The sequence below is a fragment of the Dioscorea cayenensis genome, chromosome 5, assembly GCF_009730915.1.
Source record: "Dioscorea cayenensis subsp. rotundata cultivar TDr96_F1 chromosome 5, TDr96_F1_v2_PseudoChromosome.rev07_lg8_w22 25.fasta, whole genome shotgun sequence".
NCBI lineage: Eukaryota > Viridiplantae > Streptophyta > Magnoliopsida > Dioscoreales > Dioscoreaceae > Dioscorea > Dioscorea cayenensis.
In genome coordinates this window covers 29,029,040-29,048,485 of record NC_052475.1, presented here as the reverse complement: position 1 = coordinate 29,048,485, position 19,446 = coordinate 29,029,040, and the positions used below count along the sequence as shown (strand labels likewise).

General features: G+C 36.0%; 2 protein-coding genes, 1 long non-coding RNA gene and 1 pseudogene across 3 annotated transcripts; 1 reads left to right on the top strand and 3 right to left on the bottom strand.

The window, feature by feature from the left end:
* Positions 1-221: 221 nt before the first annotated feature.
* LOC120260526 lies at positions 222-1,471 on the bottom strand. Its single transcript, XR_005536424.1, has 3 exons — positions 973-1,471; positions 632-762; positions 222-556 (listed from the first exon to the last, which is right to left on the bottom strand). It is a non-coding gene; the product is annotated as an uncharacterized LOC120260526 (long non-coding RNA).
* A 1,321-nt stretch (positions 1,472-2,792) lies between these two features.
* On the bottom strand, positions 2,793-4,237 carry LOC120260229 (pentatricopeptide repeat-containing protein At5g39710-like). The gene is made up of 4 exons (XM_039267670.1): positions 3,691-4,237; positions 3,344-3,589; positions 3,041-3,261; positions 2,793-2,930 (listed from the first exon to the last, which is right to left on the bottom strand). Exons 1-4 carry the CDS (start codon positions 4,235-4,237, stop codon positions 2,793-2,795), a joined length of 1,152 nt encoding a protein of 383 aa, XP_039123604.1.
* Positions 4,238-7,437: 3,200 nt separating this feature from the next.
* Positions 7,438-10,910, bottom strand: LOC120261250 (annotated as a pseudogene).
* A 1,529-nt stretch (positions 10,911-12,439) lies between these two features.
* Positions 12,440-19,389, top strand: LOC120261251 (polypyrimidine tract-binding protein homolog 1-like). The gene is made up of 11 exons (XM_039269057.1): positions 12,440-12,468; positions 14,189-14,541; positions 16,077-16,289; positions 17,149-17,199; positions 17,299-17,372; positions 17,453-17,548; positions 17,946-18,012; positions 18,094-18,189; positions 18,258-18,339; positions 18,599-18,711; positions 18,858-19,389. The coding sequence occupies exons 2-11, from the start codon at positions 14,338-14,340 to the stop codon at positions 19,206-19,208; spliced, it is 1,347 nt and encodes a 448-aa protein (XP_039124991.1). The 5' UTR covers positions 12,440-12,468; positions 14,189-14,337; the 3' UTR covers positions 19,209-19,389.
* The last annotated feature ends 57 nt before the right edge of the window (positions 19,390-19,446 follow it).

Here is a 19,446-nt window from a genome sequence, read left to right as displayed (position 1 = left end):
ACTTATACTTAACTATCTCGTAAATTATTTTGAAACTAACTAATAATTGATGATTGATAATAGTATATAATCAACCGGAGTTAGGAAGTGATTCCTTGATCAGAATTTTACCATCCCTGACACAAGCAAATAGTTTATAAGAAAGTTTGAGAAGAATAATTAAACATGAGAAAGTTACACATATTGCAATGGCTTTAAAAACTTACAGAAAATCATCAAGCTTCAAAAATATACATATATATATATATACATCTCTCGAAAGAGTTTGTAGATACACAGATACACATGGGTGGGAGTTGATTGAAACAAAAATGAAAGGAAAGCAGGAGATTGCAGCAGTAATGCAGTGTGATGGTTTAGCTCCAAGATCCAAAACAGTAATCTGAAGTGAAATTTCTTTTTTTTTGCAGATAAATTATGCAAGTTTCGATGATTGTTGTTTGTAGTAACTAGTAACCAGCTTAAAAAAACACCTGGTAAATTGTTGCAAAGAGAACTTTTCTTGCAGGAGAGCTTCACTAAACAATACTTGAATCTAGTTGCAATCCAAAATTTCCTGTTAACAATGATCATATTGAACTTCATTGTTCCAGCAAATCACTGCATTATTTACTGAGTAATTAGTTCATACCTCTCATCGAGTATAGTGTCAGGTTTTACTTTCAAGACCAACTTTCCTCATGATATGCATTGTACTTTGGAAGAATTGATTCTAAAATCCTTAGCTCTCTTGCACTTTGGATAACATTCTTGAATTAATTTCTGTCATAAACAAAAGGATATTCAAGCTTTGGCTAGGTTTGGTCAAATGGAAGATGCTAATGATACCACACAATATTTGGTAAATCTCAAGGTCATATATACTTCAAGCAGGACAAGTTCAAGAGATATATACAAGACTCTTCATGCATAAATTAATAGATGGTGCATATATATACTTCAATAAATAAAGCATTAAAGAAAATAGTTTACCGTATCTCAACTTCAGCAAGCAAGTACTGATTCTGAAACAAAAACTGAAACCAAGATGTTGCCACTGTCACTAGGAGAGTTACAATGACGGTGATGCATATTTAAAAAGCGTTCGAGAAAGGGCTTCTGTCAGAGAGAAGACGAGACAAGAATCCCTCACCAACTTTACTTCTTTCCTTTCTAGTGTTATTGCTTAAACTGCTTATTAAAGTCCATTGAGTCTCAAAATTGGGTGAACATCCATTTTGCTGCATCTCATGTAATAGTTTTGATGCTTTGTCCAGATTATTTTCTGCACAGTATCTATCGATTATGTACTTGTACATATGACTGGTGGGAATCAAACCACAGCACGGCAGTGTTTCAAGGACTGTGTTGGCTTCATCAGTTCTCCCATTGCTACAAAGGCCATAGATGAGTCTATCACATGTTTCCATATATGGCTTAAGGTTCTTGTGCTGCATCTCTGAATAGAAGTCGAGGGCGAGATCAAATGATTTAGAAGCATCATAGAACACAGATGACTGAATTATAACTAGTTTCATTAGGATGCTTGCCCTTCTTTAGCATCACATTCAACAATTCCACAGCCCTTTTCATGCTCCCATGTTTGCAAAATTGTTTAATCAGAAGATCATAGTCGGTGGTCTTGAGAATCAGATCCTTTTCTTCAATTCTATTCAAGAAGAGTTCAGCTTCTTTTATGTTGTCCGAGATGAAAGAAGGCCTCCAACAATTGCATTTTGGATGACTGAACCGTACTTCCACCTTCTATGTTCCATCACCGTGCTCAGTGCTAAAGCTTCATCAAGTCTGCTGCTATTGCAAAGGCAACAAACTACTTTTCGTAGGCTACGGTTGCTTGGTCTCAAACCCTTGGAAACCATTGTATGAAGTACCTCCACAGATTTTGAGAAATTTCCACACCTAGAAAAAGCCGCTTATGAAATCATAAGTAACTTGATCCGGAGATACATGAGTTGTTTGCATTTCATTTAACAAAATCTCGACATGCAAACTGCATCCCGATTGAAACAAATAATAAATCAAGATATTATATAAGATGAGAGGTTGAATCCCTCCTCCCTGATCAATCATCTTTCTAAGTTTAAAGGCACTAGATAGTAGATCATGTGCACAAAATTGGCTGAACTAGACAACGAAAAAGCTAGCAAAGGGAAAGAGCAGAGTGATGCCTGAAAATTATAGGTAGTATCTCACATGCCTTTCCCAAAATTGTTTCCTTCACAATATCCTGCAACAAGGTGTTAAGGGGTCTTGTCATCTGGATATACCTTAGCAGCAAGCACTTGTCGCAACTGAACTGTCGCCTCATCAATCCTCGCTAATTTGAATAAATGATTCAAAATGGGGCCATAAAGAAATTTAGCAGTTTCTGGTTGCCTGTTTAACATTGCTTGCTTTAGATTAATTACCTCCTCAACTCGGTTAAACCGGATCAACAAAGGTACAAATAATTGATATGAACTTTCTGATAGAAGCATAGTTCTTCCCAAGTACAATATCAACAATCCCTAATGCTTCAGCAAATTTCTGCTCCCTTTATAAAACCTTTGATTATGTTTTACATAGGCTTCATGATCCAAAAATAAAGCCCCTCTGAAGAAGCTCCTCAGCAATAAGCATCCGATGATTGTAAAATTCCCCACACACAACTCCCTTAGAATGTCATTGCAAATATTGAAGAACAAGTGGCAGTTCCTTGGAGCGAGAATATCAAAAAGGTCTAGCACTTCCTTGATCATACTCCACTTGCACAGACAACTGATAAGAACCTTTATCTCCCCAAGAGCTGGCAGCTAAGCAACAACTTTTGCAACTTCCAAGCATTCTTTAAGTCCTCCAACATTGTCTTCTTTGCAGAATCCCATAATCAGAGCTGTATAAGTACTGCTCTCAACCAGCATTTCCTTTTTGAGCATCTCATCAACCATCAACTTCATGCATTGTCATCCAGTTCTTGCTTAAACTTTGAATAAGAAAAATCAGAGTGCCTTTTATCTAATTGGTTATATAATTCAGGCATTTCATCCAATAAACTAATTACTTCTTTTATGTGATTCAGAGATTCACATAAGCCTTTCAGTAATGTGAAGAATGTAGACAAAGAGACGGCATGGCCCCACTGAACCACTTTATTCATCACTCTGAGTGCACTTCCTATATCACCTTCCAGACAATACTTTAGTAAATGGGAATCAAGTTTGGGGATAATCTCATTATTCAATATATCATCTAAGATCCGTTCATATTCATCAAGATCAGTCTCTAAGTATAGACCATTACCAAGAGAGTCGAAGAATTCAGCTTTCAAAAAGCCCGGCATAATTATCCCGCTTCACTTTCACACCCAAGTGATCAAGACCCAACAACATAAAGGCTTTCGAGAGAGCATCCTCAGTGAAAGCCAGAGAAATCATACCACAATCCACCATCTTACTGAGTAACCTCTTTAACTTCATCAAATTGTCTACACAGACAGTAGCCTGCCAACAGAATCCTGAAAAGTTGCTAAATCTGGCTTTTAAATCCTTCTCGATCATGTCCTCATAAATAACTTTTTGCATGCTGACCCATCCCCTCCTTAAAAACCCCACTGATTAATGCATTATAAGCATGAAACATCAGGCTTTATTTTTCTAGAGAAACATTCAGCCAAAAAAAGGAAGCCACTTTTCAGTTTTCCTTCAATGCAACTTTGAACAATAAGAATTCCAAATGTTACAGCATCCGGATCAAAACCTAAAACCTCCATCTTCTGCACATAGGACCAAGCTTCTTCAGAAGCTAAATTCCTACACAGAGCAGAAGTTATTTTATTACAACTATGAGTTTTGGGGATGACTTCCCATTCCTTCATAAACTTAAGCATATCTTCATAATCTTTCTTCTTGCAGTAACCTTCAGCAATTTCTGAGAGAACTGCAAGACTGGCTTTGATTCCAAACATCTTTACTCTCCTAAGCATGTTTACAGCACTGAGCATCTCACCTCTCTTAGCCAATTCTCTAACGACAAAATCAAGAATATGTTCTTCTGAACTTAATCCATGCCCAACATCTATCATATCCATATAAACTCTTACAGCAAACTCGGCATTCTTATTCCTAATCAAAGCATTAAGGAGAGCCTTGAAACAGGAAACGGATGGTACTAAGCCTTGATTTCTAGCATTATCATACAATCCAATTGAATCATCCATCCTTGAAGCATTAGCATAACCTTGAATGACTGCACTAAACATCTCACCAGCTCCAGAGACAACTCCCCGGGTATCATCAGACAGAAAGCAATGACTCCGCTTCATCATACATCTGTTCTTGAATAAGCATTGAAAGCATAATCTCATAAAGACCTTGGAAGATGATGAAAACCCTCACCCTGCCTAGCAGCCCAGCCAAACAACTTCCATAAAGAAATCCACTTTTTCTCAAATTCATCTCTGGCCCACAACTCAGCAATATTTCAAGAAAATCTTCGGGTTTCAAGGCCGACACTCTCCAGAACCGGCGGATAGTCTCGGGAACAAGTCTAGAGACATCAGAAGGAGGTCCTGCAAGGATGAATTTTTCCGTCAAGGTGGCAGCTTTTCTTCTCCCACATGTAAGAGCACTTGGAAAAACAGTCTTTCCCTACTCCAAGATATGATTCTGGCTGAAAATCAGATGCTAAATTGGATCCAGATTCCTCAACAGAAGTTAGAATTTTTGACGAATTGAAGAAATGAATGGCTTTCCACAAAAATAAAGAAATCTTAGACATGGGACACACTTCCTAATCTTCAAAAACATGGCTTTTTATCACGATGAACATGAATCTATAAAAAGGATCACAAGCCAAGACATGAACATCAGAGCATCGCATCAAGCAGTAGAAAAATAATCCCCAGAAGAGAGAGAGAGAAAGTATAAGTACTCCATGAGCGTATGACATGGAGAACAATTCTTAACACTGAAAACCATTGATTTCAAGCAATACAAATGGTTAAAAAAGCATGATGCGCTCTTTATGAAGAACAACAAAATTAATGAAAATCAACGCATCAAAGCATCCAAGGAGGCAATCTTCAGAAGGGAAAGCGAGGTCGTGTATACCCGGTGGAGTTGCATGGCATGGAGAATCAAGGAAACGGATAATGGCCTCCGTTGGAGCTCCTGCCAAAGACGCGGGTTTTGAAGGAAAACCAGAAGGAGAGGAAGGAGACGCTCCAGCGGATCAGGGTTCGATTTATTTTCTTTTGAAGAAAGGATCCGATAAGAAGATATTTAATAAATTATAAAAATAAGGGAAATTGTTTTTCGCATTCACACCTGTCTAAAATTACTAATTGCTTTATTTAAATTTTTAATTTTGTGAAATAAACTTAAACATTCCGGTGTTAATTTTTTTTTTTTTGAGTTATTTATGTTATTTTCCATGAAAACATAAAATTCAAATGTCCCAAGACTCGAGAGAATACCTATATTTATTGCAACATTTCACCTTTTATCCCACCAAATTTTCAAATGTTTTAATTAGTTAATTTTTTTATTGTGATATTATTACTCTCAAAAATTTAATCTACTTCAAATAAACACCTACTTCAAAATTTGATCCACTTCAAATAAAAGCTTTCCATCTAAAATTTATTACCATCTCATTTGCGTAAACTTGCAAGAATAATTGTTTGATAATTCCCAAATAAATTATAATGGTTATTATTCATTTTAAAAATTTGTTGGTAAAAATAAAGTTTTTACAATAAAATACAACAAAAGGTTCAGTCAACAACACGATCTGAATTTAGCTTTGCCAATTCAGGAACAAGAAAAAATCATGCCCAGAGAAGACATCAGAAAATATTATCCTTGTTCAAAGAACACCATAAACACACAGATCAAAACATGATAAACCCAAACGGGAAAGAGATGCATCAATTTTTACATGTTCAGGAACATGACAAAGAAAAACCTAAAGAAGCAATAATGCCACAAAAGCAGCCACAAAAACACAACTGTGACACATAATAATTGCGTACATTATTACATTATATAAAAAATCTGGGGTATGACCATAGAGAGCATGCCCTCATTGGCTTAGAAATCTTGTTGCTCCCTTAAAAAGCACACCTACATAATCTCACAGCAACAGACAACAATTCAATCATACATCAAATAAGTATTTCATAGCTGGACACAACATGGATCCGCAAAGCGGTCTCCGGCATACCAAAAACAATACACACCATTGTCATATATTTGGAAACTGGATTTTTTAAAGGTTTAATTGTCATGCAGTCCATGATCAATTGCATCTTTTGTCTTTTTAGTACTTGCAATATTTTTTTGACATAACACTTTGCAATCTACGCCGAGGACTAGAATGATCCAACTTGACTAAATATGAGAGCTTAATTGTACCTATAAATATTGCAAAAAATAAAAAAAAACAAAAAGTACACAATTTCACAAACCTGTACGGCAATTAAACCATTTTTAAATAATTACATATTAAAAAAATCACTGGTAACAAGATTAAAAAAGAGCCTTGAACCTCAAAATAGAGAGGCATGATAGAACATGTAGAACACACCAAGAGGGTCCAAATCAGCACCTCTTTCTTCATTACGCCAGGGCCTTCCTGTTCTCATTAACTGATCTACATCTCAAAATAAACAACTGAGATTGCAAATTACAACCAGACAATTGCTAGCTTTTATCAAGTGACTTATAGTAGTAGAGCAAAACAAATGAAGTGCAGCAAATGTACCTGACAAATGTGAAGATAAAACTACAATACCAAAACAGTACTATGAAGACAAAATCCTTCTCTACATATATGGAAACACATGAATAGAAATTCTTACCGGGTTCAAGCAAAAACACACATGCTGCTAATAGCCTGCAAAATGATCGTACTGAAAAACATATACACGAGGTTAAATGACATATCTCAAGCCATGCATCAGTACTAAGCAGTAAATATAAAACCAATTCAATAGAAGTTGCAGCTCACCTAAAATGCCAGAAACGAGAAGAATGGTCATGTATTGAGCTACTTCAACATCCTTACCCATCACCATAAGATTAGTGATGTCATATAATGGTAGCAAAAAAATAATCATCTAAAAACAGCCCTTAGAAACCATTGCTGACATGGCAAGTCATGCTAAGTAACATACATAGTTGTTATCTTATTCTTAAAAGTTCTACCAAAGCATGAAAGAAATTTATTTTGAAGTGTGGATCATGGCAAAAACAACCTCAGAATCCCTGCACAACATAATATTGCAAGTTGCCTGCTTAGATATATGAGATCCACATAAATAAACTACACGCTAAAATTCAGAAACTCAATGCAACAACATTGAAATGTCCAAATTATCCAAACAAAACAATAAAAGAAAGAAACCCAGTGTTGCTTAACAATCAGTTGCTTCAGAGAACAGGTTGAAAAAAAAACGACTTCTGCAAACAATATAATGTCTTCCAAAAGAAGAGCTCTTGGCCACATAGGGTATCTTTCCCAATAGCTTTAAGGGGGATGACACTTGCAACGTGAAATAAACTACTTAGCTTTGACAATTAAGGAAAGTGCGAGTATTGAAACGAACAGGCAATATTTAAACTATGAAATTAATACAACTGGTTCCAAGCATAATCTATGGCTTCAACAATTGGTTCTTGGTGAAACAAATAAACTCTAAAGGCAACAATAAATCAGATGGGGAATCATTCGTGTTGGTGCTTCTAGAAAGCTTCCAAGGTGGGAGGATCTCAACTCTGTGCGTCTGGTCTTCGGAATTTAGGCTTGAGGCTTCATACAAGCTGTGGCTCCAGGCTTCATACATCTCAGCTGTTTTTGATAGGAAGGGCAGGGAAAAAGGTAAAAAGAAAAAAACAGATAGGCATATTAGAAGACTGAGATAGGTTGGCTGGCTTGGTTAAAAGATAGCATAGTTGTTAAAAAGGATCAAGTCAGAGTAGATAGGGGAATATTCTACCTGCAGGCCCTAAAAATTTGAGAGCCTAATAACCATGGTGTTTCCCATGAGAAACGGGGTTTGGGCCAGACAACCTGATAAGAACAGCTATTAATCAGGATCAAGATAATTTACAACTTCTTAATGAAGGACACAAAGGTTGCTTGGATATTATGTAAAGCATGTGAACAAGAAAATAACACATCCAGCACGGTAAGCAAACTAACAGTTCAGATAGTTCTAAAAAAGAATTGGTGCTAGAGAGAGACGTCTTCAGTAGTAAGTTTTTGAACATTTGAAGTTCATGACTCTATTACAGTCATAATGTGAGAGTTTGTAACTTTTTACTGACCTAACTGACCCCACATTTCTATTGTTTGCAAGAAGAGGAACAGTGCATGACAACCTGGCTAATTGAAATGAACAATTAGAATTTTTGTGAGTTTATGTTTCACAAATGCATGGCAAAAAAATACATTGAGCATCTGTTTAATTACCTTCCATGCTGACATTCCAATAAATTAGAAAAAAACAAAAGTCAGGATGGTTAGCAAAAATGTTTCTTAATGTGTTTTTAACTTATCTTGAATCAAGCAATGCAGGATCTACAAATTTGGGAAGAACCAATAAAGATAGAAAAGCCTTACCCAGCGCTACCAGAACGACCAGAGTACCCACCATATGATCCATAATTACCACCACTACCGCCCTAGAAAGCGGGGGAAAAAACAGAGCACAGTGAGAAAAAAATTCTCAAGCTAGTATATCAGGTCAAAAAAGTATAAAATAACAAGGTTTAAGGAAATGAACATAGAAAACAAAGGAAACAGTGCAGATATGCAGATAAAAACTCATTTCCACAAAAAATAAAAATAAAAACAGCATCCTAAGAGAAGTCTACCTGGGAACCACTATATCCTCCATAAGTTTCAGATGGTAAGTCACCTGAAGAACCATATCCACCAGAATATGAAGAGTACCCACGACTATGTGCCTTACTATCCCTACCCCCATATTTTGTCCCATCATCACTTGCCATGAGATGGTAAGGAGCCGAGGGTGGAAATGCAGATAAAAGCACCCTCCCTTTCAAAAAGTTGGCTTTCAACCGCATTGTTATTTGCACAAGAGCATTTTTTTGGCAAGCTCAAGGTCTCCACTGATCTGAAAAAAATATTACCAGAGACAAATGCAGAACATATAAATGTTTATGTAAATTTAAGTATTTAACTATCAGAATCGAAAAACTGAAACACTTATTCACCTGAACCATCTCATCATCTTCTGAAGCAACTTTTGGAAGGTTTTCCTTTGAAAGGATACGGATGTTGGCTCGTGTAGATCTCCTCATCTCAGAGATGATAGACCCACCTTTACCAATCAGACAGCCAATACGTGATGTAGGTACAAAGCAGGCGTGTGGTAAATGAAAATTCCCCAGATTCTCTCTCAGTTTTCTCACTGCATCTAGGTTGCAAGCGCAATGCAGCTTCTAAAGTTGGAGATATGGCCTCCTCAAAGAACTACCATGGCACCAAATATGAATGTTTATTCCTTGTTTTAAAATACAAAGATAGAATATCAATAATGGGACAAGGAAAAAAAGCCACACCTCCTTCGCAGAAATTGTGATAATGCAGTCATCTTCACCAGAGGAACTGTCCACTTTAATTGTTGCGCCAGATTCCTGCCTGATTTGCTTAATAATGGCACCACCTTTGCCAATGACTGCTCCAATGTTCACAGAAGGGCAGAGCAAGCGCAGCCCAAATTCCCTCGCTGCACTTTCATCCCGAGGACCTGAGTAAAAAGGCCAATCTCCTGCCACATCACCCTTGTAACCTCCATAATGACCCATCACTGGACCCATACCAATGACCGGTGGTCCAGTATTTGGAACCCCATACTGTGCAACTGAAGGAAATGAGCTGGGCAAATTTCCAGCTAGGAGGTGCTGGGAGCGAGATGGATTATCATGAAGACGAGTTGAAACTTGAAACAAAGCCTTCCTCACTAATGACGCTTCCCCGGAAATCTATACAAAATCATAGGCCATAATAAGATGCAACATTCAATGCACATGATCGAGCAGATAATGCCAATGAGAAACAGATACAAATTTAACACCTGGCTCATGTAATGTAGAGATGCATAATATTATTACATCAAAGAATAGCACAAGGCACAAGGTTCTCTAGAAATGCTATGTTTGAGTAATAAAATCCATACTGGCAATAGAAAACAAACACTTCCGTTTTTCCTAACCGAGAAAAAAAAAATTGACACTACAAGAATAGTTGAGCAAATACAGTTTCTCATAGCAAAAAACCCAAAAGAGAAAGCAAAAATAGAAGAACAACAGTACCTGGAGAAGTTCATCATTATTAATGGCACATGGAGGAAGATGCTCATTTTTCATAATACTGAACTTGAGCACCAGTTTCACTCACGAATACTTTGAATAATTTGCCCACCTTTCCCAATTATGCAACCAATCTGATCAGATGGCACAAGCAGACGGACCATGACTTGAGGTGCATCTGTGTCAATGTATTCATCATTCAGGGATTCATCAGCGATAAGCTTCTCATGTACTTTTAAAGAGAGCATCTTGTGCAGGGACAAATTTCATCGCCAGTGTCCTCAAAGGTACTAGTTTCCCTGCTTGAGCTGTAAATTGTTATAACCCGTTCATCACAACCTGGAGTAGATTCGCCAATTCTGATCTTGGCTTGAGTATCAGCCCTGAGTTGTTTTCACAATTTCCCCTCCCTGCCAATGATACTCCCTATCTTCTTTCCAGGGCACAAATATCGGTATACAGTGTCATCAGGCGTAGGGAGCAAAGGGATCTCTCTCATCACCAGGATTTCTTCTCTTGCTCCCGCTGTTGTCAGTATAATCAGGCTGAGAATGGTACCTTTTGCCATAATTGTTTCTCTGCCCGGCCATTTTATCAAAAATTTGTTTGACGACTTTTACACTAGACTAATATCTGAATGGACAGAAAACCAACACATAATTAAATCGCAAGACAACATACTATTAACAACAAGGAATTTAATACCAGTCCACTTTTAGAGAAACCCTTCAATCAATAATGGATGCACATCCAGAGAATGCGACAAGTAAATATCACATGGAAAAAACAATGACCAAATTCTTTGCTAGCATGTTGCCTAATTGTGTCATCCTCAGGTTTGTTCCAAGTCATGAAACAAGGTTATATAAATCTTTTAGGTATTTTTTGGTTTTCTGTCATCGAAAATCCAATTTACATGATCTACATGGTCAAAAGTCAATCAATTATGAGACACAATCAATATCCAGGCTTACCAATGGATTTTTTTCACAGATTGGCATCTGATGTCAAAAACTATCCATATGAGGTTCAACAACAAAATCCACCCCTCCCATTATTAGCAAGAAGATAGATTTCTTTTTCAACAACAGAAGGGAATTCAGAAATCAGTCACAAGTTCATGCAAGAATATATGATACTCGTAACCATTTATCAACCAATAAAAAAAAGGACTTGAAGCTTAATTCCACCAAACAAACTGAACCGCACATAGACAAAGAATCCTGGATCTAAAGTCAACATAGTCAAGTCTTTCGAGCACCAATACACAAGTTTTTCTTTTCTTTCTGATCAACAGCTAAAACAAAAAGAAGTCATTTCAAGTAATTCACAGCACATATTAGTCGAAATATTAAAAAAAGTTAATATCCTGCAGAGAATAAAAAAATATAAAAAAATTGGGAGAAGAATTTTTTTCCAAGAAACCTAACAAAATAAAAAGATTCAAGTCCATTGTTATGACAAAAAGTTTAACAACTGATTGTACGCTGCCACAGCGGAATGGAAGGAAAGGATTCACCCTAAATAGTTGGGACTCCCAGCTTCTTCTTGTTCTTGATGATGTTGTTGTAAAATTAACAAAATAAAAATTAAAACTTCAGAAGGCTTCTCAAGGTACATTAATAAAAACCCTAAAAAATCCGAAAATTATTCGAAACATGTTCAACCAAGCAATCTCAACCACACATAAAACAGAACCCTAGATCCAAAACTCGCACAAATAGAAGGAAATCAAACATTCAGAACACCAACACCCACATCTTCTCCTTCCTAATCAAGCAACCAAACAAAAAAAACAGATCAAATCCATCCAACCTAAATAATTGATAGCAGCATCAATCCAACTATATATATATATATATATATATCTAAAAAAATAATTAAAAAATAAAAATTCCCGAAGAACAGCCAATTACTCACAAAATTGGAGAACTCCGAGAGGTTGAGGAAATCACAAACCTCGGCAAATCGGTTCCCTACTCCTCGCAAAACCCTAGGCGGAGGAGGGAGAGAGCTCGGTCTTCGGATGCGCGCAAGGACCACAAACAATTAGAAAGAAACCAAAATATCTCACGAGTTACGCTCGTGCAGCGCGCTGTCTCTTGATAAGATTAGCTCACCAGGTCAGAGAAGATCAGAAGTTGCAATGCCTGTCAGTGCCTGACACGTAAGCCTTTTTATATTTGTGCCTATGGTTAATTAATTATGGGATTAAGTATAATTAAATAATCCAAAAACATAATATGTTTTCTCTCTCTGTTTATCAAGAATTAGATTTCAAAGGTTATCTAATGGAAGAGTTACGCTAATTTTATTCGATTATGTGGAAGAGGATGTGTGTGAGAATATAACCATCAATCTCAAACAATTACAGATAATTACAATCTTAAAAATTATTTAAATTTTTATCTGATTAATATATATATATAATATTAGAATGATGATTTATTAAATAATTTCTGAAAACTTAATAATTGGAACTGATTAATAAGTAATATACTCAGTGATTTTTTTCGACTCACAAGTAGAGTTTGTCTTCTTTACTTTGGAAGAGGAACTTGACAAAGACCCATATTGACTTGATAAATTAAATAAGCCGTATCTTTTAACCCATTGCGAAATGAGATGATCTCTCAGTCTCTCATTTAAAAAGAAACAAAAATTACTACGCTTCTATAACAAAAGTGATAGTAAATAAAATTTTAACAAATGAGAAATATTTATTTAATATCTATTCGTTAGAGATGGATAGTTAGTAGTATTAAATAACTAAATAATTGCAAAATGCACAATGAATGACAATTTATAATTACTCCCTCTGATTTTTTTTTTATTTTAACAAAATAAAAAAATTGGTTGAAGTTTAGTGAGTAATATAAAATTTATAAAATTTATATTAATTTTCTAATATTATTTTTTATTTAAATTTTGTTTTAAAAAATATATAGCTGAATATAATTTGTTGAAATAATAAATATAAAAAGTAAATATAAAAAATACTTCATAAATTTTCAAAATGAACAAGTAAAAAATGATTTAAAAAAATCTAAAATATGACTAAGTAAAAAAGGACCGGAGACTGTATAATTTAATGCATAATAAATAACTATGTGCATAGAGCTCATGTTACTTACAGACAATCTTGGGAACCATTAGATGCTGATCCAATAATACCCGGAAACCCTAACCCGATATCCCCCTTCCCTTCGCACGCTCTCCCTCCCTCTCTCTTTCTCTAAATATTAACCCCATTTTTCCCTTTTAAGACATTTCTCTCTCTTATCTTTTTATCAACTGTGTAATTTAAAAGATTTTTTGAGTTAAAAATATCCTTGGTTCTATGTGATTTTTTTTTTGTCCATTTAATATTTTGAATATTGAAAAAATCTACTATTTTTTTTAATGTTGAATTATAAAAACAAAAAAAATTTCAACTTTAAAAATCCAAACAAAATACTTTATATTTGAATAATATAAAGTGTCATTTAAAAAACATATATATATTTTTAAATATTAAAAAATTTAATCCAAAAGTCATGTTATCTGAGATTCTGACCAAACCCAACACGAATCTTCCAGATTCCGGATTCCAAACCTTAATTTTAATTCATCCGACAATCTATCACTTTTTAAAAATTAATTTAGTAATTAAAAAATAATTAATATTCTAACAACTATGAAGTAAGACTAGAGGTTCAAATAAAACCAGACAATAATAAAAGGAATTAAAAAATTGTTATAATTATTATGTTTCCTTTTTTATCACAGATTCACAGCACCTGACTTGCACGTGCGTTCTTTCATTTGGCTTTTTTCGGCAAATCGTATATAAATGCGCGGCTTGATAGGACAAAGTTTCTCTCGCATTGCAGGGCTTCGTTCTTCCGTGTGCGACAAAGCAAGCCTCTCTCCCGGAGAATCCCAACCCTAACCCTAGAATTCGATCCATCAGAGAGCTGCATTTCTCTGTGGCAAATCGATCGGCCCTTCCAGTGATTAGGGTTTGAATCGGTTGGCGTTGATGCAGATCTCGGAGATGTCAACTGGGGTGGCGGAGCAGCGGCTGTTCAGGAACAACCCGATGGCTTCGAAGGTGCTGCATCTGCGGAACCTTCCATGGTTGTGCAGGGAGGAGGAGCTTGTTGAGCTTTGCAGGCCCTTCGGTGAAATCGTCTACATCAAGTGCAACTTCGGTGCCAACCGTAACCAGGCCTTCGTTGAATTTGTGGGTTTCTTTCCCTATCTCTCACGCTCGTACTTGCATTTCTTGTCAATCTTCTTTTTATGCTATGGCTTGCATATGACCTTGACCTGATCTAGGGAGTATTAATTTGTGCTAGCTGATTGCTTTTGGTTATTGTTTTTTGAGAAAATAAAGTTTGAAATTTTTTCATTGATTTGATCGATTGAGAGCACGGGAATTTAGTTAGATCGAAGCTAAACATCAATACTCAAGTGATTTTCAATGGCAAAAATTTCAAAAAGAGGGGGGAAAAAGGCTGAATCCATCATGTTCGAAGAGGTTTTTCTTTGTGGGCTAAGAAAGAAAAAAATATTATATAAGGGCAGGCAATCAAACTAATGATATGCTGATATTGACGTGATCGAATGCGACAAAAGCTTATACTAGCTTTCCTTTTTGTCTACATTGATACTCATGTGATTTTCAACTGCAAAAATAATAATAAGGGGAAAAAAATGGGGAATCCATCATGTTTGAAGAGGTTTTTTCTTTGTGGGCTAAGAGAGAAAAGATTGTAAGGGTAGACAATCGAAGTACAGATTTGCTGATACTGACATGATCGAATGCGACAAAAGCTTATTTAAGCTTTCCATTTTGTTTTCTTGTTTGCTGTTTGCAATGAGTTATAAATTTACTTATTAATTTTTTATGCCTGCCTTCTAGAAAAAGATTAAGTAGAATTAAATAGGAGGCATTTTAATGTCTTGAGCAATTTGGTATGAACTCATTGTTTGACATGGCAGGATACGACAAAAGAGTAATTAAGCTTTCCTTTTCATCCTCTTGTTTTGTTGTTTTGGAGATGTCATGAATTCATGGTGATTAATTCAATTAGTGTTCTCTAGAGAAGCAAAGAAAGTAGATAAGAAATGAAAATTGATGGCATTGAGGAAAGGATGGTTTCAAATTTGATCTGCTATTGGATTTTTCGGCTATGGCCACTTTCTGGAGCAATTTGGCAATGGAACTCACTGTTAAATATGATGGAATACACGAAAAGAAAAATCTAGCTTTCCTTTTTTGTTCACGTAAGTTCCAGTTCAAATAGGTTATGCATACATGGTAATGAATTCATGGCAAATGTTGATTAGAGATGTTGATGAATGGCTCCTTGCAAATTTGATCTGTTGGGCTTGTGTCTTATTACCAATGTGGTCTCTTGCTGCTGTCCTTGAGCAATTTACCAAATGAACTCATTGTGCTAAATTAGTTACAAATGTGGCATGAAGGTGTCTATTTGTCATAGTCGGTATTGCTTTTGTAGTGAAAGTTAGTGAACTTGGTGAAGTTTTAATGTTCTATGATTTTTGTTTATTTTTTTCTTTTGCATGTTATGATAAAAAATTATACACAGTACTGGGCTGTTTCGATTTCCTTTTGTTATGTTGATTGCTCAAATCTTGATATGTGATTACTAAGCAAAGGTTCTGCATGCTTAGCCATGTCTACTTTGATGAGTTAGTAAGTGATTTGCTGTTTTACTCATCTTTGCTAATGTTTGAAATTTGCTCTTCTAGGCTGAGCTAAATCAGGCTATGTCAATGGTGTCATATTATGCATCCTCATCTGAGCCCGCGAATGTTCGTGGCCAAACTGTTTACATTCAATATTCAAATCGGCAGGAAATCGGTAATTATAATAAGAGTGCTGGTGGCATTGCTGGGAATGTCCTCATTGTCACTTTGGAGGGTGTTCAACGTTCTGATGTCAGCATAGAAGTTATTCATGCGGTAAGTCCTATCTGAAGAGGTATTTTTTTCTTTTTGAAGTCAATTTGTCGAATTTTTATATTTCAATAAGCTTCTGTGCAATTGAATTGTTATGGTGGTGATGATGCCAGGAAAAATCTATTGAAGTTATCTGGTTTTATTCTATTTCCACGGATTGAGCTGCTTATTCTTGACAGATAGTTGTTGTAACATATTCTGCATGGATCAGAAGGCCTATGTTTCCACGGAGAAAATTCTCGTTATCAGCGTTCTGCATTGGAAGATATACAACGTGTACTTTGTTCTCTTTCTTTTGATTTTTCCATTTGAACCCATTGGACTTGATCTTGAATGATGGTATTGACTAATTGCTCCTGACCATCACGCCTAATGTAAGTTGTAGGGCACAATCGATCCTCCTATTGAAGCTGTATTGAGGTTCAACTTCTCATCCTTAGGATTTTGATAGCTCTCTTTCCTTTTTATAGTCAAGTTTCCTTTTATGCATGTGAGATTTGAAAATCTGCTGTGCTTTCTTTCCTATATTGCCTCTTCTTGTGTTTAGGAAGATTCTTTTCTATTTAGCTCTGCCATCTTACCATCTTTGCTCCTTAAGACGATTGATTAAGCATTTTTTTCCCCACATTGTATTTGCTTGTTGAGTCAGTGAGTTCATAGATCCAATGCGTTATATGCATTTTATGTTTGTGTTGCACTATGTGTGATGGAACTGGAGTTTTGCTGTAACCTACAGGTGCTCTTCCTCACTCTATGAAATTAATTTGTACTTCTTTTTAGGATCAGCGTATTAAAAGCCTTGTTTATTTTTTTCCCTCCTTTTCCTTTACTTAGGTTAGTGATGTGATTTTTTATTTGTTAGGTGTTCTCAGCTTATGGATATGTCCATAAAATTGCTACATTTGAAAAAAAGGTGCTTGTTTTCAGGTAGCTCACATTTTTTTCTAAAAATTTGCTTATGCCTGCAGTTTTTCGTAGTCTTCATTTATTAATCTCTACTTTATTTTTATAGGCATTAATCCAGTTCAGCAATTCAGATATTGCCTCTGAAGTGAAGACTGCCTTGAATGGAAGATGTATTCCAAGGTTGTTCCATTTGTTCAGGAATTAGGGATAGCTTTTAATTTCTTTTCTTGGATTAGATTGATAAAAATGTTTTTTTCTAGGTACTTGCTCCCACAGCATGTTACATCGTGTCACTTACGCATATCATATTCGGCACACACTAATTTGAACATCAAATTCCAATCAAGCCGTAGCAGGTAATTACAACCTCAGAGCATTTCCATGTAATCATCATATAATGTGCACCCTCAAAGTATTTCTTGCACTGGATATTGACATCTGAGAACATTCTAACCCAGGGTATTTATGGGATTTAGATGTTTGCCTTTCAGAAGATTGATGAATGTAGTGTGCATAGTTTTTTTTAAAGAGAAATAAATAAATAAATAAATAAATACTTTCATTCTAGATCATCCCCTTCAGTTTCGCAGGTCTTGTTCATTTCTGGTTTTATGTGTGTGTTGCTATTTTTCTATTGCTTACTGTAATCTTTATTGCAATTTGGCACCATTGATCTTTAGTTTTCACGTGTGAAGTATATTGTTTTAGCTTCATTTGGTCTGGAAAATTGTGATACATGATAAATTCTTACAGGGACTATACAAACCCTTATCTTCCCCTGAAGGGCCATTCTGTAATTGAGGGAACCTCACAGGTTGGTGTTCTAAATTATTATATTGGCCACATCTAATGGTGATTTTGAATAGATTCTGACGAAACTGTTATCTTCAGTCTGCTGTAGGGTCCCTATGGAAACAAAAGGGTGCCAGAGAGTAATGTGCTTCTTGCATTTATTAAAAATATGGAATATGCAGTGACAATTGATGTTATTCACACTGTAAGCTATCTGGTTCGTTCTTATTTACCAATTCAGGGGTGAGCAGATACTTAACATTTCCTTTCCAGGTTTTCTCGGCATATGGTACGGTCCAGAAGATTGTCATGTTTGAGAACAACAATGGAATGCATGCTTTGGTTCAGTATCCTGGTAAGTACGCAGGTTCATGCTGATTTAAGTTTCCCTATTTTTACTTGTATACATCATTATCATGAGCAGTCCTTTGAATTTTATTATTCTGTTTTGTGTTTACATGTATGGTTTCTGCTTCACAAGTTACTTGTTCACATTATTAAATGCCTCTCTCATTCTGTTACTTTCCCCCCCTCATTTGGACAGAACAGAGTTATTTTCCTGCCATTCTTTGGTCCTTATTACAGAAATTTGGTTGTGGTCCATGTTCTTTCAGATGTGATAACTGCTGCAACGGCTAAACTGTACCTGGAGGGGCATTGCATCTATGATGGTGGCTATTGCAAGCTTCATTTGTCATACTCTCGGCACACCAATCTCACTATCATGGTACAGATATTGGTTTCTGTGTTACAATGAAGGAATAATCGAAAATGTCATAGACTAGAGTCATAATAAAAGAATAGTTGATGCTCATGCCAATGTGAAGTTCGCCATTTTGTATGATATATACTAGCAAGTGTTACTCCTTTCAGGTTAACAGTGATAAAAACAGAGACTACACAATTCCAGAGACTAGGGTCTTTGCGGCTCCACCTGCTTTTACCGGATGGCAGCCCAGTGCTCCAGCTGCACCAGTTTTTGATGCTGTGCAAATGCCAGATTATGATCCAAGCAGACTGATCATTCCGGCATCTTCAAGCACATATCCAGGCCAATCTTTGATGCTGCACTCTGGCCCCGCTTACCCCGCTACCGGAGCTTACTCTTCTGCATCAGGTGCATCACTCCATGCGTCTCGTCTAATATCACTGTATGGCATGCACCCCGGTGCCTCAGGTCCAAGTGGTTCATCATCCAGCCAGCCTCATGTTTATTATCAGTAAAAACCCAAGCTTCTCATGCCTCAATTTTTTTTATCATTTGCCTAAAAGTTGCTCTGGTGGTCCAAATATATTTCATTTGTTTTTTTTTTATCAGAATGTAATATATGTTGGTGGTCTTTGGTTGTTGGGGGAGGATTCAAAACAAGCAGACATGTTTACTAACTAGCTCAGTTGCCATTGATGTGGATTCCATTGTCTCATTTATTTTTATTTATTTATTTATCATTCAATAGTCAGG